The sequence below is a fragment of the Pan paniscus genome, chromosome 6 (genome assembly GCF_029289425.2).
Source record: "Pan paniscus chromosome 6, NHGRI_mPanPan1-v2.0_pri, whole genome shotgun sequence".
Lineage (NCBI taxonomy): Eukaryota > Metazoa > Chordata > Mammalia > Primates > Hominidae > Pan > Pan paniscus.
Window position 1 is genome coordinate 17,509,850 of NC_073255.2, and position 25,971 is coordinate 17,535,820.

Consider the following 25,971-nt stretch of genomic DNA (forward strand, 5'->3'; position numbering starts at 1 on the left):
GATATTGAACATTCCCAACACAAAGAAATGATAAATATTTGAGATGATGTTATGCTAGTTACCCTAATTTGATCACTATACATTGTATGTACCCCATGAATATCTACAATTATTATTAATCAATTAAAAAATAAAATTTAAAAAAAAAGAAGGTGGAAGAGAGTCCCCAGCAAAGGAATATGGGCAACCTCTAGAAGCCAGAAAAAGCAAGGAATAGATTGATTCCTAGAGCCTCTGGAAAGGACTATAGCCCTGCAATAGCTTGATTTTAGTCCTGTGACTAAATTGTTATTCCAGATTTTAGCCCAGTTACTAAATTAGCCCCATAACTCATTTCAGACTTATGACCTCCAAAACTGTAAGATGATAAATTTGTGTTGTTTTAAGCCACTAAATCATAGTAATTTGTTACAGCAACAATGAGAAATAAATACAACAGTACAGAACGAGCACAGATTAACAATTCGAATTAATAGGTTAAAAAATATGCATTTTCTTACACTCTGAAATCGTAAACATGCATAAGTTATGTTTTGCACAAGTAAACAGAAATAAATCTTGATAAAATAGCATGGGTCCTTATATTTCCCTTTTAGGTACCAGAATCTTTACTGAAACAAAGTCCAACACCCAAAAGTGAGGGAGGAAGTGGTGGAGAGGGAGAAAGGCCGAACAGAAATGGGAGGGACAAAGAAAAGATAGGGAGAAAGGGGAAAGAAAAGGGATAGGAGGAGAGGAGAGGGAAGAGAAGAGAGGGAAATCATGGAGGAAGAAATGAGACAAGGAAGAAGGAGGAGAGAAGAGGAAGGGCAAGGGAGAGGATAGCGTGAGAGGGAGGAGAGATTGAGAGGGAGGAGAGATGTATTTTTTTACTTGGGTATTTCTGAAATAAAAAATTACTTGTCAAGAATGACTGAATCCAAATTCAAAATGAAAATTTCATGTAATTATAAATTAGTCAACTTTTTAGTATATCTATCTATCTAACTTATCTATCTTATCTATCTCTATCTAGAGACAGAGATTAAGATAGAGAAAAAGGGACAGGAAGAGATAATATGCTGCTTTATTTGTTATAAAACTTTAAATGTTGTACAATATCAGACAATATCAATGTCTAGTTCTAGATCTCCTCAGTGTGTCTAAGAGACTGCTGTTTCTAGCCTGGTTCAACCTTCTGTACTCTCCTAAGGTCAACTGCTCCTCCTTTTATATTTAAGGTGGAGTATCTGCTACTTGTTTCAGGACCCTTATTAGTTAACATGAAAAAGTTTTTGGGTCTTTGTTTTTTAGAGTCCCTTACAGTGTAACTGACATACAGACTTCAAGAAGACCGTATTTTCCTCTAGTGTGCCCCAATGTGTCTGTCTGCTTTCTTGTTCATTCTGTGAGAGAGTACTTGCTTGTTCCTTTTTCCTACAGCTAGCTGGAACTCTCTCTCTCCCTCTCTCTCATTCCCTGTGTCTTCCTAGCTGGAGCTGCACACACTGCTGCCTGTTTTCTGCCTGCCTGTTGTCTTTGGCCAGTTTCTGAGAAGCCATCTGCTCCCATCTGGTGGGAAAATCATCTTACAGATTAGAGTTCAAACTGAAAGCAGGTGCTTACTTGGCCAATGCAGTGATGTTTCTGATACAGCAGAATTAAACACTCCCTTTACATGGTTGTGCCTGTTTAACTTCCTCATTCCTGGTGTCAAGGGAGCTAAGACTCTATATGGTACAAAAGGGTTTTTCTGTCTTGTTTTCAAATCTTCGTAAGTGTGTAATTGCTTATTTTAATGTAATAATTAAATAGAGAGAGGCAAGTTAGACACTTCAGAACATAAAGTATAAGATGTGAAGGCTGAAGTTGGTCTTCCAGCTGGTCTCCTTTCCATCTTGATACAAGTTAGTAGATACAAAAAGCAAGTTAAATCTAAATTTAAAGGCGCATGTTAACTTTTTAAAAATAAGTTAACTTGCTACTTTTAATCAATAAATTAATGAAATGACTGAATTCTTTAAATGCACTCAATTCTATGGAATTTAGTTGATCTTTAAGGTATTACTTACCAAACTATTAAAAAACTTTGAAGACATGCATTGTCTTACATATTTCATATTTCATAGTACTATATTTGATGCACTCGATTAATGAATTACCATGAATTGTTAGCCGGTTGAATCCTAAATTGACAACAAAATGGTAATTTTTAGTTTAATCACTAGATGGCAGTAGCTTACAATAATGCATGAAAAAACTAAAGTATTGCGGTTTTCAACGCTCCTTTGTAGAATATATTAACCATATTGAACATATTTTAATCAACCTTTTTTCTTTCTTATTCTCCTTTGACAGTAAGGGATGGGCCTTAATCAGTGTTTCTCTTTCTCTCATGTTGGCAATTAAAGTTTTCTCCATGTTATATAAAATGCTAAGCTAACAGTTTTAGGTATTTGTGAGACTATGACTGACAAAACGTTTCCATAATTTGCTGCTCACTTATTTGAATGCCTACTAATTGAAATATAGTTATGAAGTCAATTATTTTCAATGCCTTTCGGCCTCCCTATATGCAGGTATGTATATGCATGTAGTGAGTACATGCATCAGCATTCCCATCCACCTGGCTTCTAGAAAAAGACAAACCAGGGGAAGTGAGACAGTTCAATTTTAGCACAGGGCAGAACAAATGAAAACAATGGGAGACTGACATGAAATTTGAACTCTTTATGTAAATGCATCAATAGTTTGTGTGAGAAATAGGAAATTCTAATCCAATATTTGGGGCTAATAAATAAAATCAAGCAAATAATTTCCCTTTTTTTTCAATTTCCTCATCCTGAAAAGTCTTTATATTGTATTTTTTAAAGTTTCTTATATTGAGCATATCTACTATTACATTTCTATAGGTAAGTTAAAAAGTAGAAAACATATTCTGTTTATTTTTGCCCATTTTTAGTGCTTGCATAGCAATCTTTGTGTGTGTGTGTGTAATTTTTTTATTTTACAAATACAGAGATATAGAAATAATGGGTATGATTTGGGGTCATCTTATGTTGTGAAGCATTTGAATGCACATCTCTTAACCTTCTGAACCAGATCCAAAACACGTGAGATTCTAGTACCTCTGTGAATATCTGTAAGTGTTACTGGTGCCCTTGAAAGGAGAGTGATTTTCACATAAGGTCGCAGACACCAGCACCTTGGTGTTACCTTTTCTCTTTCGGAGATGTAGATGAACAGACTTACATCTTCATACTTTTCAAAAACAGAAAGTATTGGAGCATGGTGATGTTTCCCCTGACAAGAAACTACTCATGGACACCGTGCCTGCGATAACAAAAGATTCTCAAGTCAACAGGGAAAATTGATTATCATTAACCTATATGTTCTGTTAATCATCATTCCTCCTGCTCTTGACTTTTTATTTTTTGTTTTATTTTCAAAAAGACAACATAAGAACACATTTGGAACTAAAACCTTCTTTCACAGCACTCTTAATTATATTTCTTTTATTCCCCCTCTCCCCCATCAGATCCGAGTCTCCCAAGGCAAAGAGCCTGTTCACCTACTGAGTTTGTTCAAAGACAAACCGCTCATTATTTACAAGAATGGAACATCAAAGAAAGGAGGTCAGGCACCTGCTCCCCCTACACGCCTCTTTCAAGTCCGGAGAAACCTGGCATCTATCACCAGAATTGTGGAGGTAATGTCATGCATTCCATAAAACATGCCCTAGTTATGGACTTCCCAATGGACCTGAGCCATCAGCAAATATTAGACTTTAAAAACTTGGCAAATAAACTCCCTTCATTCCTATAATTAATCCACTGTTCAAAATTTTAAAAACACTTAAAGCAGCAGAGTTGAGTAAAAAGTAAAACTCCAGATACCAGGCCTTTCGCAATTTTCAACTACATTAAACCCAAACAAATAAATTTTTAAGAATACTGTCACAAATTAGCTGTCAAAAGCATGAGGCTGCTTAAGCTCCATCTTGAAAGGCCTTAGGTGGATGGATCACGGGTGATGGTCAGGTGACTGACCACACTGGAGACATTTGAGAGGGAAGTCCCTCGTTTGCACAAGTGTAACAAATATGGGAGGCATGTCCCACCACAATGGACCAGAACCATAACTGAACTGGCCCCATGAGCTGTTTCTGACGGCAGCTGGGATCAAACCCCATGCCATGGTGCCATAAGATAAGAAGACCTCCAGGTATAGACAAGGCCAGCCTGCCCAGGTTTTTAAATGGCTAAGTGCTTTCACCTTAGGACAATCCTGTCACCCCAGTCACCATTGAAATCCAGGTCTTCCACATCACCCTTACGCTGCCTGGCATGCTCTGCATATCAAGCCTAGAGCTGTCCCTCAAACTTGCCCTCCATACAAGTCAATCAGCAGACCCCTTAAACTTGGGTTGGTCATCTCATCCCTCCACCTGCAACTTCTTCTCTAAGCCTCCCTCTCCCTGCACCTGATTTCTCTACGACTGTCCTCTGAGGACAGATTCCCTGGCAGCCCTCTCAAGTGGAACTTGTGTTTTCCCAAGACCCACTCACCATGGCCTCAGGGATGGGGCTGGACAAGTTCCCTCCCTGCTCACCCTTACCTCTTTGATTTTATCTTGCCTCTCTCCTTTATATCAGACTTTCCCTCCTCTAGACCTCTTGTGCTTTCATAGACTGAACTGCCAGTCCTCCTCTTCTTTGATGACTTCAGCCATTATCTCACTATTTCCATCTCTCCGGCTTCTCTCTTCCAGCAGTCTTTTCCTTGACCGCATTTCATCTCACACTCACATGGTCCTATACTAAATTTTGCCATTTGCAATAACTATAGCTCCTCAGAAATCTGTTTCAGTCATCTAATCTCTGACAACTCTCTCCTGTCCTTTGGCTCCTTTACTCCAGAATGCACATTCTGGCAATTCTCCAGGCCTATAGCTGAATCCATGAACCCGCTGCCTCCTTCACACCCCATGCTTCATGTCCTCCTTTCTCCCCAGATCCCCAGCATCCCCTTCTCTCTACTGATAACTTTGATTCAGAGTTCACAGAGAAGATAAATCAGGCATAAATCACCTTATCTACTCCCCTGCAACTTTATCAATTTGTCTGCATCTGTGTATATATTCTCTTTCCCTCCTCTTTTATGAAATCAATATCAAATTTTTATTTATTTTTTAAGTTAATATTTTATATTAGGAATTTCCATATGATGAAGTGTCTTATAAGTGAATATTATATACTATATGTATTATATATATACTATTATCCATAAATTAGCAATAAATAATATATTTTTGTACAGTGATATATCAATAAATAATTTATTAAATGTTTATTACATAGACTATTGCTCCTATCTAAGGCCCAATTCCTCCCCCACCCATCTGGCCACCAACTTCTGTCTGGATCCTTCCCTCTTTTGCTTTCCTAAGGAATCTCCTGGATTTCTGTCTTTCCCGTGCATTTATTCCATTTCTATTTCATCATGATTGCAGGCAGTAATCTCCTTTCATTCTGTATTATCAATTTATTTTTCTATCTGGAATCATTCACTTTGAACTACAAAGATGGCTGTAACAGAAACCTCCTGTCATTTCTTTAAAAACTGTGTCTTGACCTTGACCATGACCTTCTCCAGCTACTGCATCATTTCTCTGTCCTTCTTAAGAGCACATATCATTGAAAGGTTTGTCTTGAGTGTTTTCACTCACTCACCATCTCTACTTTTTAAAGCCAGTTCTCTCTAAAGCCACCTCAATCAGGTATCCATCCCACTAGTCCACTGAAATGGTTTTTATCTAGTTTGCCAATGACCTGCCACATGCCACAAACAAAGGTCACTTTTCTGATCTCATTTTTCTCAGCCTCCCGCTAGCATTTGCCAGTCGGCCTTTCCAGTTTTATTGAGCAATTCTTTTTTCACTAGGTGAATGTATCCCCACACTTACTATGGTTTCTTCCTAACCTATCGGCCACTCCTCTCGGGCTAGTTTGCTGCGTTTTCCTCTTCTGTTTGATCTCTAAGTTCTTGAGCGCTCCAAGTCTCGGCCTTGGCCCCTTCACTGTGGTCTCATTCAGTCACATGGTTTAAATGCTACCATATGTATTGATCTCATCCGGAACCTTCTGTGGACGGATTCTTCTGTGTTTAATTATGTCTATTTTTTTTGACATTTAAAAACTATCAAAATGACATTAAAGCATTCATTATCTACGGGCATTCTCAGTTGATTTCAGATGGGAAAGTCAACCAAAATGCACCATTGTTACATTCTGATCTCTTCCCCAGTGGACATTCCTTTGTGAGACCTCATCAGCTGCTTTCTGTGCATCTCTTTATTTTCTTGCAGCCTCTCAAACCAGCTTTCACATTCCCCACCTCTCTGAAATGCACCAGTCAAGATCATTTTACAGGTCTTTCTGTCTTCATCTCCCGGCAGGCTAAGGCTTTATAAAGATTCTGTTTTAGATCTCATTTCCTGATCTCACACCAGTCTGGGCACAGGTCTCTTGTCAGCTTCTATCCATCATCCTGGCTCTTTCCTCTGTACCCATAATGAGATGTTTATATTAGAAATTGGAAGCCCTGGAAGCCAGACTTGGTTCCTGTAATTCTCCATAATCACATCTGATAGATTCCTTTGAGCTTGTTCTGTGAGGCCTCATTCCTGCTGGGAGAGGACTTTAACCATTTTCCTGAATGTTCCCAATTCCTGGACATTCCTTTAAACCTTCCAACAGCCATTCCTTCCACCTCTAGTGTTCTCTCCTTCAACAGGCTCCTGACAAACCTGGTGAAATTCAACTCTCTACATCATGGTTGCCTTCATCCTGGCAGTTCAGTGTGGTTGGCCAAGCAGCACCATTTGGCACAGCAAATCAGCCCTGCCTTCTTGAAGCATTTTCCTCACTTGGCCTCAAGATCACTTTACACTCTTGTTTTCCTCCTCCGTCTCAGCTGCTCCCCCTCAGTCTTGCTTACTGGTTCTTCTTCCTCTTTCTGGAATCACACATCACACTTGTTTGACAATTATACAGAAAGTCATACCAGTGACATAGTAGCACAGTCATATGGTCAGACAGTTCTCACAGAGACAGACACAGAGTCACAAATTCACAAGTGACACAGACCAAAGTGCTCTTACTCTAGGGTTTAAAACACCATAGTGGTGTCCCAGAGCTGCTCTGAATCAATTTCCTGGGATAGGGCAGAAGGCTATGTATGGTTTGCCACAGTCACAGCTTCTGGGACATGTTTATTGAGGGAGCAGCAATGAATTTGAATCATTGTTTTATTTTTCTTCATATTCCAGGTTGATGTTGATGCAAATTCACTGAATTCTAACGATGTTTTTGTCCTGAAACTGCCGCAAAATAGTGGCTACATCTGGGTAGGAAAAGGTGCTAGCCAGGAGGAGGAGAAAGGAGCAGAGTATGTAGCAAGTGTCCTCAAGTGCAAAACTTTAAGGATCCAAGAAGGCGAGGAGCCAGGTGTGTGCTCTGGGGCCAAGGGCACTAACTAGAATTTATACTGATATGATTGCTAATCATCTTTTTTTCACCAAAAAGTCACTTTCTAATGGCTTATAAGGGTTAACAATCTCTCCATTAGTTGCAGAGGTGGGTGGGTGACGGTACCTGATTTCTTTAAGTAATTTCTCAACGTTGAAATCAAGGTGAGATAATATTTGTTCATATAAAGCAACAGCAAGCGTATGTCCCTGAAAATGCACTGGATAACTGAGTGTGTTTTCCACAGAGGAGTTCTGGAATTCCCTTGGAGGGAAAAAAGACTACCAGACCTCACCACTACTGGAAACCCAGGCTGAAGACCATCCACCTCGGCTTTATGGCTGCTCTAACAAAACTGGAAGATTTGTTGTAAGTGTCTTTAAAAACAGTGGGATAGGGCTGGGTGCGGTGGCTCATGCCTGTAATCCCAGCATTTTGGGAGGCCGAGGCAGGCAGATCACCTGAGGTCAGGAGTTCGAGACCAGCCTGACCAACATGTAGCAACCGTCTCTACTAAAAATTAGCTGGATGTGGTGGTGCACACTTGTAATTCAAGCTACTCGGGAGGCTTGAGGCAGGAGAATCACTTGAACCCAGGAGGCGGAGGTTGCAGTGAGCCAAGGTCGCGCCACTCCACTCCACTCCAGCCTGGGCAACAAAAGCGAAAGTCCGTAAAAAAAAAAAAAATAAAAGGGCCGGGCGCGGTGGCTCATGCCTGTAATCCCAGCACTTTGGGAAGCTGAGACGGGTGTATCACGAGATCAAGGAGTTCCAGACCAGCCTGGCCAATATGGTGAAACCCCCTCTCTACTAAAAATACAAAAATTAATCAGGCATAGTGGTGCGTGCCTGTAGTCCCAGCTACTTGGGAGGCTGAGACAGGAGAATCTCTTGAACCCAGGAGGCAGAGGTTGCAGTGAGCCAAGATCGTGCCACTGGCACCACTGTGTTCCAGTCTGGGCAACAGAGTGAGACTCCATCTCAAAAAAAACAAAAAACAAAAAACAGTGAGATGGAACCTAACAACGCCGGGAGGGGGATTCCCATGTGGCTCTGACACTTTCAGACATGCTACTGTTCTGAATCTCAGTTTCAGCCTGCCTACAAACCACGGTGACAACCTTTGCTCTACACAGGGTATTTTTTTTTTAACTTTTATTTTAAGTTCAGGGGTACACGTGCAGGTTTGTTACATAGGTAAACTTGTGTTGTGGGGGTTTGTTGTACAGATTATTTCATCACCCAGGTATTAAGCCTAGTATCCATTAGTTATTTTTCCTGATCGTCTCCCTCATCCCACCTTCCACCTTTTGACAGGCCCCCAGTGTGTGTTGTTCCTCTCTATGTGTCCGTGTGTTCTCATCATTTAGCTCCCACTTATAAGTGAGAACCTGCAGTATTTAGTTTTCTGTTCCTTACACAGGGTATTTTAAGGATTAATGATATAATTAATGTGAAAGCATTAATGTTGTGATGTCCTAAATAGATTAAGCTGTTCTTAAAAGTCCTAGCTACTTTACACCTGTGTGAGCATGCAGTTGCTGTATGAATATATATGTGGCTAGATGTGTTAATTTAATAATTTGGCATTTTCTGTGGGCAGCAATCATTATTTCTGATCAAACTATGTAAATTTTACATGTCAGTTTCCCAGCGGAGTAAAAATTTTCACCATATTGACTGAATTAAAAATATTATGGAAATATTATGATCATTGGGCAAAAATCACAGAAAGCTATATATGCAGTTACAAATTAACTGATATCAACAGGAATGTTTTATTTCATAGTCATTTACAAGCTTTGACTTCCAGTCCAGTCAGAAGTAAAATTAGAAGTATGTGTATGCATGTCTTAGTTCAAGCTCCTATCACAAAAATACCATTGACTGTGTGGTTTAAACCACAAACATTTATTTTTCATGGTTCTGAAGGCTGAGAAGTCCAAGATTAAGGCAACAGCAGATCTGATGTCTGGTGAGGGACCACTGTCTAGCCTTCTTGTGTCCTCACATGGCCAAGAGAGCAAGCTCTAGTCGTGTTCTTTCCTTATAAAGACAGACACTAAGCAGGGGCACTGTACCCTCATGGCCTCATCTGAACCTAATTACCTCCCAAAGGCCCCACCTCCTACTGCCATGCCATTGGGGGCTAGGGGTTTAGCATAGGAATTCTGGAGGCAAACAAACATCCAATACAAAAGAATACAGGAGTGATTTTACACTGGGCTCTGAAATATCATCCTGAACCACAGCCTCTCACCTAAATTTCAAAAAAAAAAGTTACACTTTCTCTGTTTGACATGCTAAGTTTTTGGTAAATTTTTCATTTAAAGAATGAATTCTTCTTTTATATAAAATTTGATCCACAGATTTTGGTCAACATGCCCTAGTGAATAAATGCAAACTTTATTTTTCAACACAGGAAACAAAATTTCCCACGTACTTTGTCAGATATTTTGATTACTAGAAATAAAATTATTTGAGATGAAGTGGTTCAAGTCTCCCTTGAAGGTTATAAATGATTTGACCTACAAGTTAAAGATTTAAACAGTGCATTGAGATAAATATTTGGTTGTTGTATACCACAATTTGCTCACCTACTTTACAGGAAATCCCTGAACTTGCTATATTTTATAGATTTGTCATCAGAAAAATCTGCTGTTTTATTGTTTTGACTGGTAACTTGATATTGCATCCAAGCAACTTATTTTTCAGCACATGCTTCTATAATTTCTTATTAGAATTATTTATTAACATTGCTATAAATTAGATGTTTGTTTCCAAGAAAAATGTATTTTACAAAAATAAGTACCTAGGCTTTGTTCTCAGTGTGTTTAAAGACAAAAGATCTGTTAGGCTTTGGCTTTTTGTTATGCGTATATATTAGCCTTTAAGAGAAATATACATTTCCTCTGCACCAACTTATTTTCTTGTTTGATATTTGGAACCCCTTCTGCTCCCTTTATAGTTTAAGGCAAAGGATTGTTGCTAACAAATCTTTGATCTTATAATTACTATCAGAAAGTAGACTTTACACGTATAGATTCCTACAAGGCAGCTACAAGGCAGCAGAGCTTATTAACTAAAAGCACAACTTTTAGAACCAATCTGCCCATGTGCTGTCACTTATCTGGTGGTAGTACTTGCTGGCTGTGTGACTTTAGGCTGGCTACTGAGCCTGTCTGGGCTGTAGTTGTCTCAACTCTAAAATGGTGGTAATCTTAGTACCTACTTCATAGAGTTGTTGTGAATATTAACTTAGCTGTTGCATATAAAACATTAGAACAGTGCCTGACATCAAGTTAAGTGCTAAACTTTTTCTTTTTAAAATGATTATGTGATTGGTATGTGTCCTCTAAAAAGATAATATAAACAAATCCTTTGCCTTCTAAATGGTCAAGGTTTTTTGTTTTGTTTATTTTGTATAACAATCTCAAAATCTCATCAGATTACAACAAACATGAATTGTCATGCTCAGATGTCTGCAGGCTGCCAGGAACTAGGTTTATCTATGCTGGGCGCATGTTTTGAGTTTATACATATTTTTCCAGTGACAAAGTCAAGGACACAAAAAGGCCCTTGCTGAGTCACCTTTGCTAATATGACATGGCCAATGCCCCAGTCAGCTCCATAGCACTGCAAAGTCACATGCCAGAGGGAGTGAATAAAGAATGGGGAACCATAATCCAAACTCCTGCGTAAGGATCAGGGGGGTTTTCACTCAGAATTCTCTAAAAATACTGAACTTTAGATTAATACATGCCCATTGGTATTGGGTGGATGAAGCTAACCCTTCCATTACCCTTTAATGCTAACTATAATTTAACACAATTTAACCCATTAAAAATAAAAAAAATTTTGTACATGCAAATATTATGTTATAATGTCATCTTATTGAAATTTTTTGATTTATTAAAATGACCAGGCCTATTGACTTTTTCTCTCTCTCTCTCTTTTTTTTTTTTTTGCTGAGACGGAGTCTCATTCTGTTGCCCAGGCTGGAGTGCAGTGGCACGGTCTTGACTCACTGCAACCTCCACCTCCCAGGTTCAAGCAATTCTCCTACATCAGCCTCCCAAGTAGCTGGAACTACAGGCGCCTGCCACCACACCTGGCTAATTTTTGTATTTTTAGTAGAGACAAGAGTTTCACCATGTTGGCCAGGCTGGTCTTGAACTCCTGACCTCGTGATCCACCCACCTCGGCCTCCCAAAGTGCTGGGATTACAGGCATGAGCCACCACGCCCAGCCCTATTGACTTTTTAAAAGTAATCTTGACCTACAAAATGAAAGATAATTTAATACTCAGACCATAAACTCAAATGTTTTTAGGAACTAGATAGGCAACATAAATCTGTGAAACAACTATTCATAAAGGACTGGAAGTACAGAGGATTGTGAGCAAATTGACTATATATGTGGGCATTCAAATGTGTCAACCCTAAGGATGAGATTTAGAAAATACGATTAAATATATAGTTTATTGAAATGCAAGGCTTGAGGATAGCCACCCAGAAAACACTGACTCCAAATGAATGGGGTCAGCATTTTAAAGTGGAGGAGTTAAAGTTTCACTGACAATAGGCAGAAACAGAGAAATTTTAGCAGGATTATGTAATTTTTTATATAAGACCAGTGTATACTGACAGTGATTTGATTGGTTACAGATTGCTATGAATACATTCCAAGGAAGAGTACTTTCTTACTCTGTGAGGAGTGGTGATCTGAAGGGGGTCTTATCTCTGGCACTCTTTGGTCTTCCTAATTATTTGCAGAAAAAAAGACAAAAGCTCAAGTGCATGCCTCAAGACTCAGGCCACACAGCCACATTCCTCTCAAAGTTCAGAATAATTTAAGGTTCCACTAGCTTTATATTTGAATTATTTAATTTCACAAATGCAATGTTTATATTAAATACTGTGCTGGCCAAATAAAATACTACTAGTTTGTGATGCCAAATCAATGAACAATTATTTAAATTTTTATTACGTGAAAAAGAAGAAAAAAATTACCACCAAATTTTATTTTCACTATACTCAAAAAAAAATACAGGGCATTTCTATCCTATGTATTAGAAAAATTACTGCTTTACTTTTTGCTCATATAGCTTTTTATACCTTTCAGATTGAAGAGGTTCCAGGAGAGTTCACCCAGGATGATTTAGCAGAAGATGATGTCATGTTACTAGATGCTTGGGAACAGGTAAAACTACATTTTGTTCATAAGAAGAGAATGCATTTTTGGTTGGGAGATGACGGAACTTGATCTGAGAAATGGTAAGTCTGGATATAAATGAGCCTAGAGATTTAGGCTGTATTTTAAAAACACACACACACATTTGGTAAAAAATGAAACTAACACATATGGCAAGTTGATTTCTTAGTATGAAAATAATTCCAGAGCTACCATCTTTGGCTTTACAGTTGTAGGCAAAAAACTTTTATTTTTCATTTATTTGTAAAAGTTACTCATTCCTAATTTGTTTATAATTCATTTAACTAATAAGTGCATTCGTGTGTACAGTGTCATGGGGGTACAATGCCATTGAGGAAACCGACATATTCAAAGTTGCTTTTGAAATTTGACAAGAAGTCATGGGTAGCCCTCCCCTGGGGAAGAAACAGGCAGAATAGTTTTGAATCTACACAGTAAAATATGTTACTGTTTTATTTATCTTAATTTTCAAGGAAATTAGTGGTGATTTGACATGCCACATCTATAGGTTTTTAACCTCTATGTAAATTAACAGTGAAAGAGAAAAGTAAATATATTATGAACTAAATTATATAGAACAAGTGTGAAATGCTTATCTGAATTAGGCCTAGTCGTAGAGTCAAGCACAGAGATTGTTCCTTTTAAGTTTGTTCCCAATTGATAAACCATTCAGTTATATCACACCCTAGCTTCTGATCTACAATGACCATGTTTGACTTGAGGGCCCAGGCTCAGATTCTTGCCAAGTGAATGGATTACTTATTTCTAGATGAGATTTAAATCTCCAGGTCAATAAAACATTCTTGTGTATTTAAGAATTAAGAATTATACTTCCTTATTCAGACATATATTTAATTTTTCTCATTTGTAGTCAACTCCTGTTTCTGTAATCATGGATACTTTTTAGAATATTTACCATGCCACATTTCATTTTTTAAAATCATACCTTTTATTTACATTACCGTGCTTTCATGGTTTGTTCTGTTCCCTGCACACAAATGTTTCAGCACTTTCAGTATGAAATAGAATACAATCTAAATGTAAGTGACCGAAATTGCTCTGCCACAAGTGATTTTAAAGTGATTTCAAAAATAAGGTAATTCAGGAAATTTTTTTCAGCGTTTAAGTACCCCCACCCACACACTTGACAAGGAGGAGGATGTATACAGATGGTATAATTATATCAATTTTTTAAAAAACACATTGCTATTTAAATACTAAACATTATAGCATTTTTACCAACATCTTATAGGGAGGGCAAGCTACTAGAGGAGAAAAACACTAACCTTAAATCAAAGGTTCCTAGAGGGAGTCTGGGATCACCCACAGACAAGCTCTACACGTGGTCTACATGTGGTCTCTTCCAGCCAAGATCCACATCTAGGAAATGGGGATAATGACTGTGTAAGGGCCAAGGGAAAATTTCCCCTTCACTGTCCAAAGGTTCACATAAAAATCAGTTGATAAAGGGCAGATTAGTAGGAGAAAAGGCATACAAATATATTAATGTTCACAGGAGTCATACAGAATGCAAGAACTAAATAAATGGCTGGATGGTTGATGCTTTTCTACCATTTTGAAGTTACAGAAAGAATGGGGGATTGCAGGATGGCAAAACTGCTTATGGAAGGGAGAGAAGAGGCCTGGCTAGGAAAGATGGTCTTGTTATGGGTAAAATCTCACACAAAGTATAGATGGTAAATGTTTCTTTCAGACCTTTAAGAGTGTGATACTCTCAGTTAATCTTCCCTAGATCCTGAAAAGGGAGGGCCTCAGAGAAAGTCCGGCTGCACCACTGCAGATTCTCTACAGATGCAGATCTTCCCCTACAAAAGGCAGCTTTGCAGGGCTATTTCTGTTTGCAAGTCCTCTGAACAGCCATCTCGAAATATGTCAAAGAAGTGTATTCGGAGGTGAAATATTTTGGTTTCCTTCGACTGCTGTCACACCCTAGGGGGTGGATGAAAAAAAAAAGGCCACCCAGACAATCTGTTTTTTTTGTGAAAGATCACTTTACAAACTAGAAAATACCATGTAAACATAAAATATCCAAGTGTGAAATCTGAAGTGAAACAGGCTGGATGTAGATTTAGGTGTCTCCTGATGAGTGTGAACACTGGGAAAGTGATGGTACCTCTCTGGGCCACCACCTCCACGTCCCTAACTTCTGCGGATATTGTGAAGATTGAATGAGCAATGTGTGTGTGAAGCACTTTACATAGGGCCTAGCACTGAATCAACATCCCAGAAATCATACATATTGTTATTGTTTCATTTTTCAGATATTTATTTGGATTGGCAAAGATGCTAATGAAGTTGAGAAAAAAGAATCTCTGAAGTCTGGTAAGCTCAATCGATGGACAATTATAGCAGTAACCGGGCACCATTATGACCGAGTGTCTGACTTGCTCTTTGCCACCATGTCTTACAAAAATACATTTCAAAATCAAGAAGTAGCTTAGCATTCCTCCTCAAAACTAAAGAGTAATGGGATTTTTTGAACTGGAGAATTTCCAAATGGGCACAAGAAAAAGATATGTTTTGTTATCTAATCTAGAATAGAATTATATCAATTTAATCTGAAAAACGTAAATTCATTTCAACCCTTGTTTTATTATAAGAGTAAAACCTCCATGACTGCGATAAGCCAGATTTTTTAAACTTCCTTTTGACTATGCTGTTCTTTCTGGCACAATTTTCCTTTTACTGAAACGTATAACAATAATTATGCCACAAGGACAATTCCATAAAACTTGGAATTCTTTCAGGCATTAATGAGATTCACGTGTTGCCTTTCATGGCAGATGAGAGAAATCAAAAAGAGATTGTATTTGTCTACCTGGTCAATGGAAATTTAATTTATTACTTTGATTTGAAGAATTGTATTCAAAGAATTTTCATTTTCAATGTGGCCAATATTTATTTGTTCTTCTGGAAATTTAATTTATTACTTTTATTCGGAGAATTTTCAATCTGCAGTTACTTTAGTTTAACCCAAACTAACTGAATTTATATGTCTTTACAACTCTTTTTAGCCAAAATGTACCTTGAGACAGACCCTTCTGGAAGAGACAAGAGGACACCAATTGTCATCATAAAACAGGGCCATGAGCCACCCACATTCACAGGCTGGTTCCTGGGCTGGGATTCCAGCAAGTGGTAAATTGGTATTTGTAAAAAGCAAACAAACATTACAAGGCAGTTATCTCATTGCTGTTTTGGGAGAGGAACGGGAAAAGCTTTTTGCTTATTTGTCTTTTGAAAATTAAGGCTGGGCGCGGTGGCTCACACCTGTAATCCCAGCACTTTGGGAGGATGAGGTAGGCGGATCACTGGGGTCAGGATTTCGAGACCAGCCTGGCCAACATGGCGAAACCCCGCCTCTACTAAAAATACAAAAAAATTAGCTGGGCGTGGTGGTGCACGCCTGTAGTCCCTGCTACTTGGAAGGCTGAGACAGGAAAATTGCTTGAACCCAGCAGGCTGAGGTTGCAGTGAGTCAGGATTGCGCCACCACACTCCAGCCTGGGCAACAGAGACTCTGTCTCAAAAAAAAAAAAAAAAAAAAAAAATTAACCTCAACCAAACGCCTTTTTTTTAATGCTTAGTTGCTTAGTTTTGGCTTGAAATTCTTCTTCAGCTGGAGTTTTCTTGCGTTAATACATTAAAATAACCTGAAGGAAACTTTCGTTATGGGCCAATATTAGCTCTTATGGAAACTGATTTATATCTTTTTTATGACCTTTCAGAAGTAAAATACTATGCATAATCTAGAAAGATTTGTCAGATAGGAAATTTTATAATGCATTAGCCATTAGTCAGAATTGTTTTTTAACATGCCAGAGAAAAAGTTGTAATGCCTTGGAAGTTATTCTCTTTTCTATAGATTGTGTTCAAAAGATGTGTATACTTGCAATAAGGTTTATGTTAAGGTGGCTTTAACAATTGGTTGCTATTTTCCTTCTTTAGTCAATGTGACTTTGGTGCCATTAACTGCTAAGTGTTATTTTCTAAGAGGAATTTTATCTTTTTTTTAACCTTATTAAAAGCCTTTGAAAACACAGCTCTTTCATGACAAAATGAATTGTATTGTTATCCACTTAGATAGATACATGTACATGTACAGTACATGTTTAATATCACAGGAGATCAAAAAGAGAATGCACAGGGGAGTATCCCAGGGAGCAGAGCCAAGTTCAAGTAAGTTAACGATATCAAGTTACTTACTGGCAGGTAGCCACTAGAGAATCTTAGCAATTTTTGTCCTGCAAGATTTCAGCAAAGCTACAGAAAAGTGAGTTTTTATGTTTTCCATTCTTCCCTTTTCCAAGTAATAATTTTTATCGCAGTTACCCTGATTCTATTCCATTCCATTCTATTCTATTCTATTATTTCATTCTATTTTATTTCCAATATACCATTGTATATCAGTATATACTGATACACTGAGTGGCGGTTACATTATCTACTAATCCATATAGGTCATTGAAAAAGAAGAAGCTACGTTAGAACCCATGGAAAGAACTTTGCCTCATGTAGAGATTCTAGATTCTTAGCCAAAAGCTCAGAATTGTTGGGCCCTAAAGGATGAACAATGTAGGGTCCAACAATTCATCCCACATGAATTTTTCTCATCCTTCATGTGGAATGAAAAAACTAAAGAGACAGCTGACTTACCACACAAATGGACTATGGTAGAAGCTGCTGTCCCTTAGTATTGAATATCTCTATTTTCTTTTAATCATAGAATTCAGTGATATTTTAGCAGATAATGTGGCCGTCCAGGCAGGCATGAGATTTCTCAGCCTTACTTCAACTTGATTATGACCATGTGACCCAATTCTGACATTTGCCTAAAGGAAAATTTACCTAAAAAGGCGTTTTCTTGCTATGGCAGTGTAACCTGTACTAATAAATATAGCACTAGTCCTGCATGCAACAAAAATGATGTAAGTAGACATTTAACATTTCTAGGAATGTCATTGAGTGAAAAATAATTTTTAAAAATATTTATAAATATCTTCTGGGTCAAGCTGAATATTTTTTGAAGGATGATGAGAATAAAATGATTTAATAAGTAGTACTTTTTCACAAAATTAGTAAAGGGCAAGGTGAGTGGCTTAGGGTACACTGTATTTGACGATGTTTCTCTAGTTTAGCCAGTGGTTTTTCTCATCTCCAATTTATAGCACAGGCCGAGGCATATAGTAGGGTCTCAGTTAATATTTATTGAATGGCATTATCAAAAATGAGATCAGCAGCAAGATGATAAGGCAGAATAAAAGTTGCTAAGAGCCTAAAATGATTATTCAGTTCTGTTGCAGGGTTTTAACCTGCCCAAAGGATGGAAAGAGAAGAACATAAGCATAATTTCTGAATGCATCATGGCAAAGATGCATGTACTCATGAAGCATAAAATTAAAAATATGATACATTCACTACATGAAAATATGATATACAGTTTTTCTTCAGTATCCACGGGAGACTGGCTCGAGGACCCCCATGGATACCAACATCCTTGAATGCTCAAGTCCCTTATATAAAACTGCGTAGTATTTGCATAAAACCTATACCATTCTCCTGTATACTCTAAGTCATCTCTGCGTTACTTATAATACCTAATACAGTGTAAACGCTGTGTAAACAGTTGTTATACTATATTGGTTTTTTAATTTGCATTACTTTTGTATTGTTGTATTATTTTATTGTTTTTCCCCAAATAGTTTTGATCCGCAGAGGTAGAAACCACAGATATGATAAATCAACTGTATCTATACCCAAAACAGATGAGTAACTTAGAAATTAATATGTAATACATACAGCTAATGTTATAGCTACATAAGGAATTCCTTTCACTGAAAAGAAACTCTTACAAATCAATGAGTCAACAACCCAATGGAAAAATGGCCAAAAGACTTGCATAGAAGTTCACAGAAAAGAATGAAAATGACCAGTAAATAATGAAAAGATGTTCTAAGACACTCTTAATTAAATAAATTCACAATAAAATAATCATACTTTTATCTATCTACCAGATTAGCAAATGTTAAAATATTAAAATGTTAGTGGTCATCAAAATGTAGGGTTACAGGTTCACCCATACACTGTTAATAGATGTATAAACTGGTCAAAACTTTTTGATCCATAGCACAGTATTACTTTTGTAAACATACACAAAAAATATTATATATTTGCCAAACGTATGTACTAATCTAAAACCAAACACATTAGACTGGGTACATGTGGTGAAAGAGGTACAGGTGTTCCCTAGCAAGTTAATATGCTTGTGTCTCTTCAAACCAATATATTGGCATATTTATCTAATATTTAATCAGAAGAAAGAAAGAACAGAAAGACCCAGGAAGCCTACTGTTAGTAGAGGTCAGCCTCATTTTTTCTCTCTGATTCAAGAAATTCATACTCAACTCAGTCAAACAGAGGTCCTGCATTTACCTCTTGGTGCCGGAGAGCCTTGTGAGCCATTTAGATCCTCTGTATCTTCTCAAGCACAATCCTCAGTGTTCTCATCTCGTCTTAGATAGCTCATCAAATAATATTTCCCACCACTTATTTCTAGCAGTTCTGGTAAAGAGAATGGCCTTCACATTGTATTTTGAACAATGTTTTGGCCTCCAGTAATGATTAGGAGCACACTATAAACATAAAATATCTGTCCACTTAACTCATTATTCAGTCATCAAGCAATTCTTGTCCCAATCATTCTCCAAAGCTATATACTGTGAATTTATACTGTTGTGTAGTGACACAAGCCCTTCTGCTGAAAAAGTAAGTAGATAATTACTTTGAACTGAAAGCAAAACACTTATTTTATTTTCTTTTAGACCTAATTTATTTTAAACCTAATTTATTTATTTTAAACCTAATTTATTTTAAACCTAATTTATTTATTTTAAACATTTATTTTAAACCTAATTTATTTGAACTGAACTTGAATTTAAAAGCCTACAAATGCCCCGCATATGTAGAATTATCATTCATTCCGTGTTCTTGCTCTTGGATAAAACGGACAACTCAGAGAAAAAACTGGCTTATAAATGCACTTCACAAAAACTGATAGAAAAGTAGCCATTAAACCTGTAAAAAGGCCGGGCGCAGTGGCTGACACCTGTAATCCCAGCACTTTGAGAGGCCAAGGCGGTTGGATCACGAGGCCAGGAGTCCGAGACCAGCCTGACCAACATAGTGAAACCCCATCTCTACTAAAAATACAAAAAATTAGCTGGGCGTAGTGGCGGGCGCCTGTAATCCTAGCTACTCGGGAGGCTGAGGCAGGAGAATCGCTTGAACCCGGGAGGCGGAGGTTGGAGCGAACGAGATCGCGCCACTGTACTCCAGCCTGCGTGACGGTGAGAGTCTCCGTCTCGGGGGAAGAAAAAAAAAAAACCTGTAAAAAGTGGCTCAACTTTAATATTCATTAGGAAATGACTAAAATCAAATATTTTACTTGGTAATGCCAAGTAAAAATACAGGAGAGGATATAGTGAAACTGGAGCTTACATCCACTACTGGGGAAGTATAAATTGATACAATGGGTTTGAACAGTTTTTGTATTTTCTACTAAAATGAACATACACATATCCTATAATCCAGAAATCCCACTCCATGGTGTATACCCAACAAAAATGCATACATGTGTGTACTAAAGGATATAATATGATTTTTTTTTTTTTTTTTTTGAGATAGGTTCTCACTCTGTTGCCCAGGCTGGAGTACAGTAGCGATCTCTGCTCACTGCAGCCTCTGCCTCCTGGGTTCAAGCAATCCTCCCACCTCAGTCTCCCCAGGAGCTGGGACTATAGGTGCGTACCACCACGCCCAGCTAATTCTTTGTAGAGATGGGGTTTTGCCATGTTGTCCAGGCTGGTCTTGAACTCCTAGACTCAGGAAATCCACCTGCCTTGGCCTCCCAATATGCTGGGATTACAGGCATGAGCCACCGCATCTGGACACGAATTTTTAAGTTTTATATATATTTTTGCATTGACAAAAAAACAAAGATATTGTTTAGCAATTTCCTTGTATAATGCAATCAGTGGAAGACAAATCAGAGGTATTATTTTCCCTTGGGCCTTTGCAGCCTGTGTTGTTTCTCTCTTTTTCATATTGATGTGAAAAGCAGCCAAGTATTATTTGACAACATCAGTCCCTTATTAAGATGTTATTTCTAGTTTATAATTGACTATGGCATTTGCATGCATTTCATCATGTCTCCATTTCTTCGGAATGATAATTTCTAATATACTTTTCTTCTAATATAGGAATAAGAATTCAGTAGTCATATTTCCTGTTGCCTATAAAAAATTGATGCTTTAATTTAGTTAACATGACAAACTCCATCTTATTTAGAGAGATTATTTTTAATGTTATTATAATAAAAATGACACCTTTACTAAAAATGTCTCATCATAAATTGTTTTCCATTATTTCTGTGCTGATTGCAAACAATACTGAATTAAAATATCCCTGCAAGTTCACTGTGACTCAATCTAAGGTTTTAATAATTCATGAAATAAAACTAATGTTGATGTTATCCAAATCATTCTAACGCCAACTTCTAGGTAAATAGTAAACAAGAATAAGCAAATTTGAGTTTTCCTAATTATTTGACATTGTCATTAGCTTGTGATCCTTAGATGGAATATATTTTGCCAGATCTCACCTCCCGGGGAACTGATGAGCTTTAACTGGAATAGCAGTGAGAATGATAGAGCAGGGCCCTTAACTCCTTAGAAAGGTCAAAGGAAGAGGTGAATGTGGGCAGGGTTTCACCGGAGTATTGACACACCAAAGATGCTATGTAGGTGAAAATCTCTCCTAACGCATTCCCTTTCCAACGAACCTGAGCCTGGATTCTTCAGTAACCCAATACCTTCCACATTTTAGAGTTTTGGCATGCATAATGGAGTTTATGGCAGAGTTCAGAGGATACAATGAAACAAGAAAGGGAGGCAACTGATGTTGTTTGATTATCTCCATTATTTTGAAGGAGCCAGGTGCTTGGGGAACCTGGTTGTACAGAAAGGTGATGGCAAGACTCTCTTGTATGATTTTCCTCTCTAGCTTGGGGCTGCACCCTCTGCTGTGGGAAGGAGTCCTCAAGGTAATAATATACATCCTATCGTTTATTTTAGATACAGATAGCATTAGAGTTTATCAGTAAAGTTGGGCAACTCATGGAATATTACGAGTAGAAATTGTAATTACTGTAGAATGTATAGTGTTTTGAATGGCTATTGTATTTTTCAGCATACAAATTCAGAGGGGTGAAAGTAGGCAATGACACCACTATTTATGTTTTTTGTTGTTGTTGTTTGTTTTTGTTTTGTTTTGTTTTGAGATGGAGTCTTGCACTGTCACCCAGGCTGGAGTACAGTGGCACGATCTCTGCTCACTGCAACCTCTGCCTCCCGTGTTCAAGCGATTCTCCTGCCTCAGCCTCCTGAGTAGCTGGGATTACAGGCGCCCGCCACCACACCTGACTAATTTTTTGTATTTTTAAGTAGAGACGGAGTTTTGCCATGTTGGCCAGGCTGGTCTTGAACTCCTGAACTTGTGATCCACCCTCCTCTGCCTTCCAAAGTGCTGGGATTACAGGCATGAGCCACCGCACCCAGCCCTATTTATGTTTTTTAAAAGCACCATTTACCACCCATTTGTCTATGGACTTAATCTATGTCTCTATGAGCTGGTAAACAATAGACAGGTAAATACAGACTTGGCTGTATTTGAACAGCACCTTCAAAAACCAGAAGCCAGAAATCAGGTAGCTAGATTTGTCCATGAAAGCAGGAGATTCCTTTAACTGGTGATGCCTGCAGTTGGGATAAAGAGTCTTCCAAACATGTGCCATTTTGGCATGGATATCTAAAGCCACCATGATGGCTTTATATTAATGAAGGAAATAAGTTGCAGGATAAGTATATCCATGGTCATCCAGGGGAAGAAAATGGCGTACATAACTTATATACCATATTTAACCCAGAGACAGATATCACAGGTAAACAGTGCAAATCACTGTCCCTAGTCTGAGCCATATTTAGTGTCTTGAAAGAGCCACAGTGGCTGGCTAAAATGGCACAGTGGCAAATCCTGACCATGGACTGCCCTATGCAAAATAACTAGCTCCCCACTTTACACAGAGTACACCATGTCAGGCCTCTGAGCCCAAGCTAAGCCATCATATGCCCTGTGACCTGCACATATACATCCAGATGGCCTGAAGCAATTGAAGATCCACAAAAGTAGTGAAAATAGCCTTAACTGATGACATTCCACCATTGTGATGTGTTTCTGCCCCATCCTAAATGATCAATGTACTTTGTAATCTCTCCCACCCTTAAGAAGGTTCTTTGTAATTCTTCCCACCCTTGAGAATGTACTTTGTGAGATCCACCCCCTGCCTGCAAAACATTTCTCCTAACTCCACCGCCTATCCCAAAACCTGTAAGAACTAATGATAATCCCACCACCCTTTGCTGACTCTCTTTTCAGACTCAGGCTGCCTGTACCCAGGTGAAATAAACAGCCTTGTTGCTCCCACAAATCCTGTTTGGTGGTCTTCTTCACACGGACATGCATGACACACCACATGTGGCCTTGGAGTTTTCAGTTATGTAGATTGTTGCATATGGGTATTTGATACTCATGCTGGCTTCACTCATTGATATCAAATGAAAATTAACAAAATCAAAACGTCAGAGCAGAGATATTGTCATGTTTGGGCCTCATCTTTTACTCTCTGGTAAATTGGCCACTGGGGCTATAACCCAGAGCAAGCCTTCCCCCAGATCTTCTGTTCTTTCCTGAAGCTGCTCATTTTTCTAACGTTTTTCTTCATTCATATCCCAACCTCATTATCCTAGGCTTTGTCGACGAAAAGAGTTAAACTCTTTAAAATATATGAAGAGATTTATTCTGAGCCAAATATGAGTGATGATGGCCCGTGACACAGCCCTCGAGAAGTCCTGAGAACATGTGCCCAAGGTGGTCCCAGAGCAGCTTGGTTGTATACATTTTTAGAGAGGCATGAGACATCAATCAAATACATTTAAGAAATACATTGGTTTGGTCCAGTAAGGTGGAACAACTCAAAGCGGCAGGGCTTCCTGGCTATCGGTGAATTTAAATCTTTTCTGGTTGACAATTGGTTGAGTTTGTCTAAAGACCTGGGATTGATAGAAAGGGAATGTTCAAGTTAAGATAAAGATCGTGGAGACCAAAGTTCTTCTGAAGTGGCTGCCCTTAGAGACATTAGATGACAAATGATTCCTATTCAGATCTTAATCTCTTTAGGAGTGGGAGGGTCTGGAAGAAAAAGATCTAGCTATGTTAATAGAGATTCTTTACAGATACAAATTTTCCCCCATAAAGAACAGCTTTGCAGGGCCATTTCAAAATATGGCAGAGAAACATGTTTTGGGGTAAAATATTTTGATTTTCTTCTTTGTCTCGTAATGTTATGCCAGAGTCAGGCTGGAAAGTAAATCATGGTATATAGGGTAAAATAAAACCCATCTGAGGGCATGACTCCCCAGACCCCTTAGATAGGAATTTGGGCAAGATTAAAAAAAAATCAGAGTTTAATCCTCAGCTTTCAGCTCAATTCTACCCTTCGACGTGATCAAGGACAAAACAACAATCAGAAGCTTGCTCAGCTGGCAAAGGCTGCTTGCCTCCTTAGAAGGTAGGGGGAGGGGGAGGACTGCAAATCTTGTAATTTAATAATATTTACTTTATTGCTGTCATAACGATTATACATGCTGTATTATTTCCCCAGGAATGTCCTAACAAACTTGGTAGTCTAAAACAACAGAAATTTATTCTGTCACAGTTCTGGAGGCCAGAAGTTCAAAATCAAGGTGTCTTTAGGATCATGCTCCCTACAAAGGCTCTAGGAGAGAGTTCTTCCTTGTTTCAGATTCTGGTGGTTCCAGGCATTCCTTGGTTTGTGGCATCATAACTCCAATCTCTGACTCCTTTATGTCCTTTTTCACTGTGTCTTCTCTTGTAAAGATACTTGTGATTGGATTTAGGGCCCACTCAGTTAATCCAGGATGATCTTAGCTCAAAACTGTTAATTTAATCACATTGAAAACATCCTTTTTTTAAATGAGGACATATTTGGTTTTTGATAATTAGGACATGGACAAATCATTTTAGAGGCATAATTCAACCCATGCACATGTTCATTGTAAAAAAAAAAAAAAACCCACATAAAATAGAATACACACATATACACAAGTCCCAAAAATACAACACTGCAGAGATCTAGGGGGTTCTCACTTTGTAAGAAATCATTGAGCGATATACATCCTTGACTTTAACCCTTTAGAATGTCCTTATAAAAGGAGTCTGAGAGAGAAGAGACCTGTCACTTCTTCCACCATCTGAAGTTACAGGGAGAAGACAGTAGTCTATAAACCAGGAAGTGGGCCCTCAGCAGATACTGAATTTGCCAGCACCTTGACTTGGATGTCCCAGCCTCCAGAACTGTGAGAAATCAATTTCTGTTGTTTATAAGCCAACCAGTTTATAATATTCTGTTGTAGCAGTCCAAATGAACTCAGACAGATAAACAATACGGAAAATAAAATCTGCAAAGGAGCCTGAGAGGAAGAGGACGAGGGAGGAGGGGAGAAGGAAAAGACTGAGGCATCAAAGAAATCCAGGAAAAAGAGCAGAGTGTGGTGGCTCACACCTGTAATCCCAGCACTTTCGGAGGCCGAGGCGGGTGGATCACCTGAGGTCGGGAGTTCAAGACCAGCCTGACCAACATGGTGAAACTCCATCTCTACTACAAATACAAAATTAGCCAGGCATGGTGGCACATGCCTGTAATCCCAGCTACTCGGGAGGCTGAGGCAGGAGAATCACTTGAACCCGGGAGGCAGAGGTTGCAGCGAGCCGAGATCGCACCATTGCACTCCAGCTTCAGCAACAAGAGCGAAACTCCATCTCAAAAAAAAAAAAAAGAAATCCAGGAAAAAGAGAAGGTGTCAGTATTGTCAAAGCTGCTGCATATTCAAGGAAGATAAAAATCCCAGAAATATTCGTTGGATTCAGGAAAAGGAGTTAACAGAAAAAGCTAATACAGGAAACACTCTTGAAGAAGTTTGGCAGTCATGGCAATGGAAAGCTCAGTAAGTACAGCAGGATCTGGGGTTGCAGATTTTTTAAGAATGCAAAACCCTTGAAAATATTTACATACTGCAGGGAAATAACTAGTACA

General features: G+C 38.4%; 1 protein-coding gene across 1 annotated transcript in view; it reads left to right on the forward strand.

Annotated features, from left to right (window-relative positions):
- SCIN (scinderin) overlaps positions 1-16,785 on the forward strand; it is an 84,686-nt gene extending 67,901 nt beyond the window's left edge. Inside the window, exons 12-17 of the mRNA XM_003825001.4 lie at positions 3,518-3,688; positions 7,310-7,487; positions 7,756-7,877; positions 12,633-12,710; positions 15,005-15,065; positions 15,758-16,785. Of these exons, the coding sequence (XP_003825049.1) occupies positions 3,518-3,688; positions 7,310-7,487; positions 7,756-7,877; positions 12,633-12,710; positions 15,005-15,065; positions 15,758-15,885 (738 nt within the window). The 3' untranslated portion in view covers positions 15,886-16,785. The remainder of the gene's footprint in view (positions 1-3,517; positions 3,689-7,309; positions 7,488-7,755; positions 7,878-12,632; positions 12,711-15,004; positions 15,066-15,757) is intronic.
- The last annotated feature ends 9,186 nt before the right edge of the window (positions 16,786-25,971 follow it).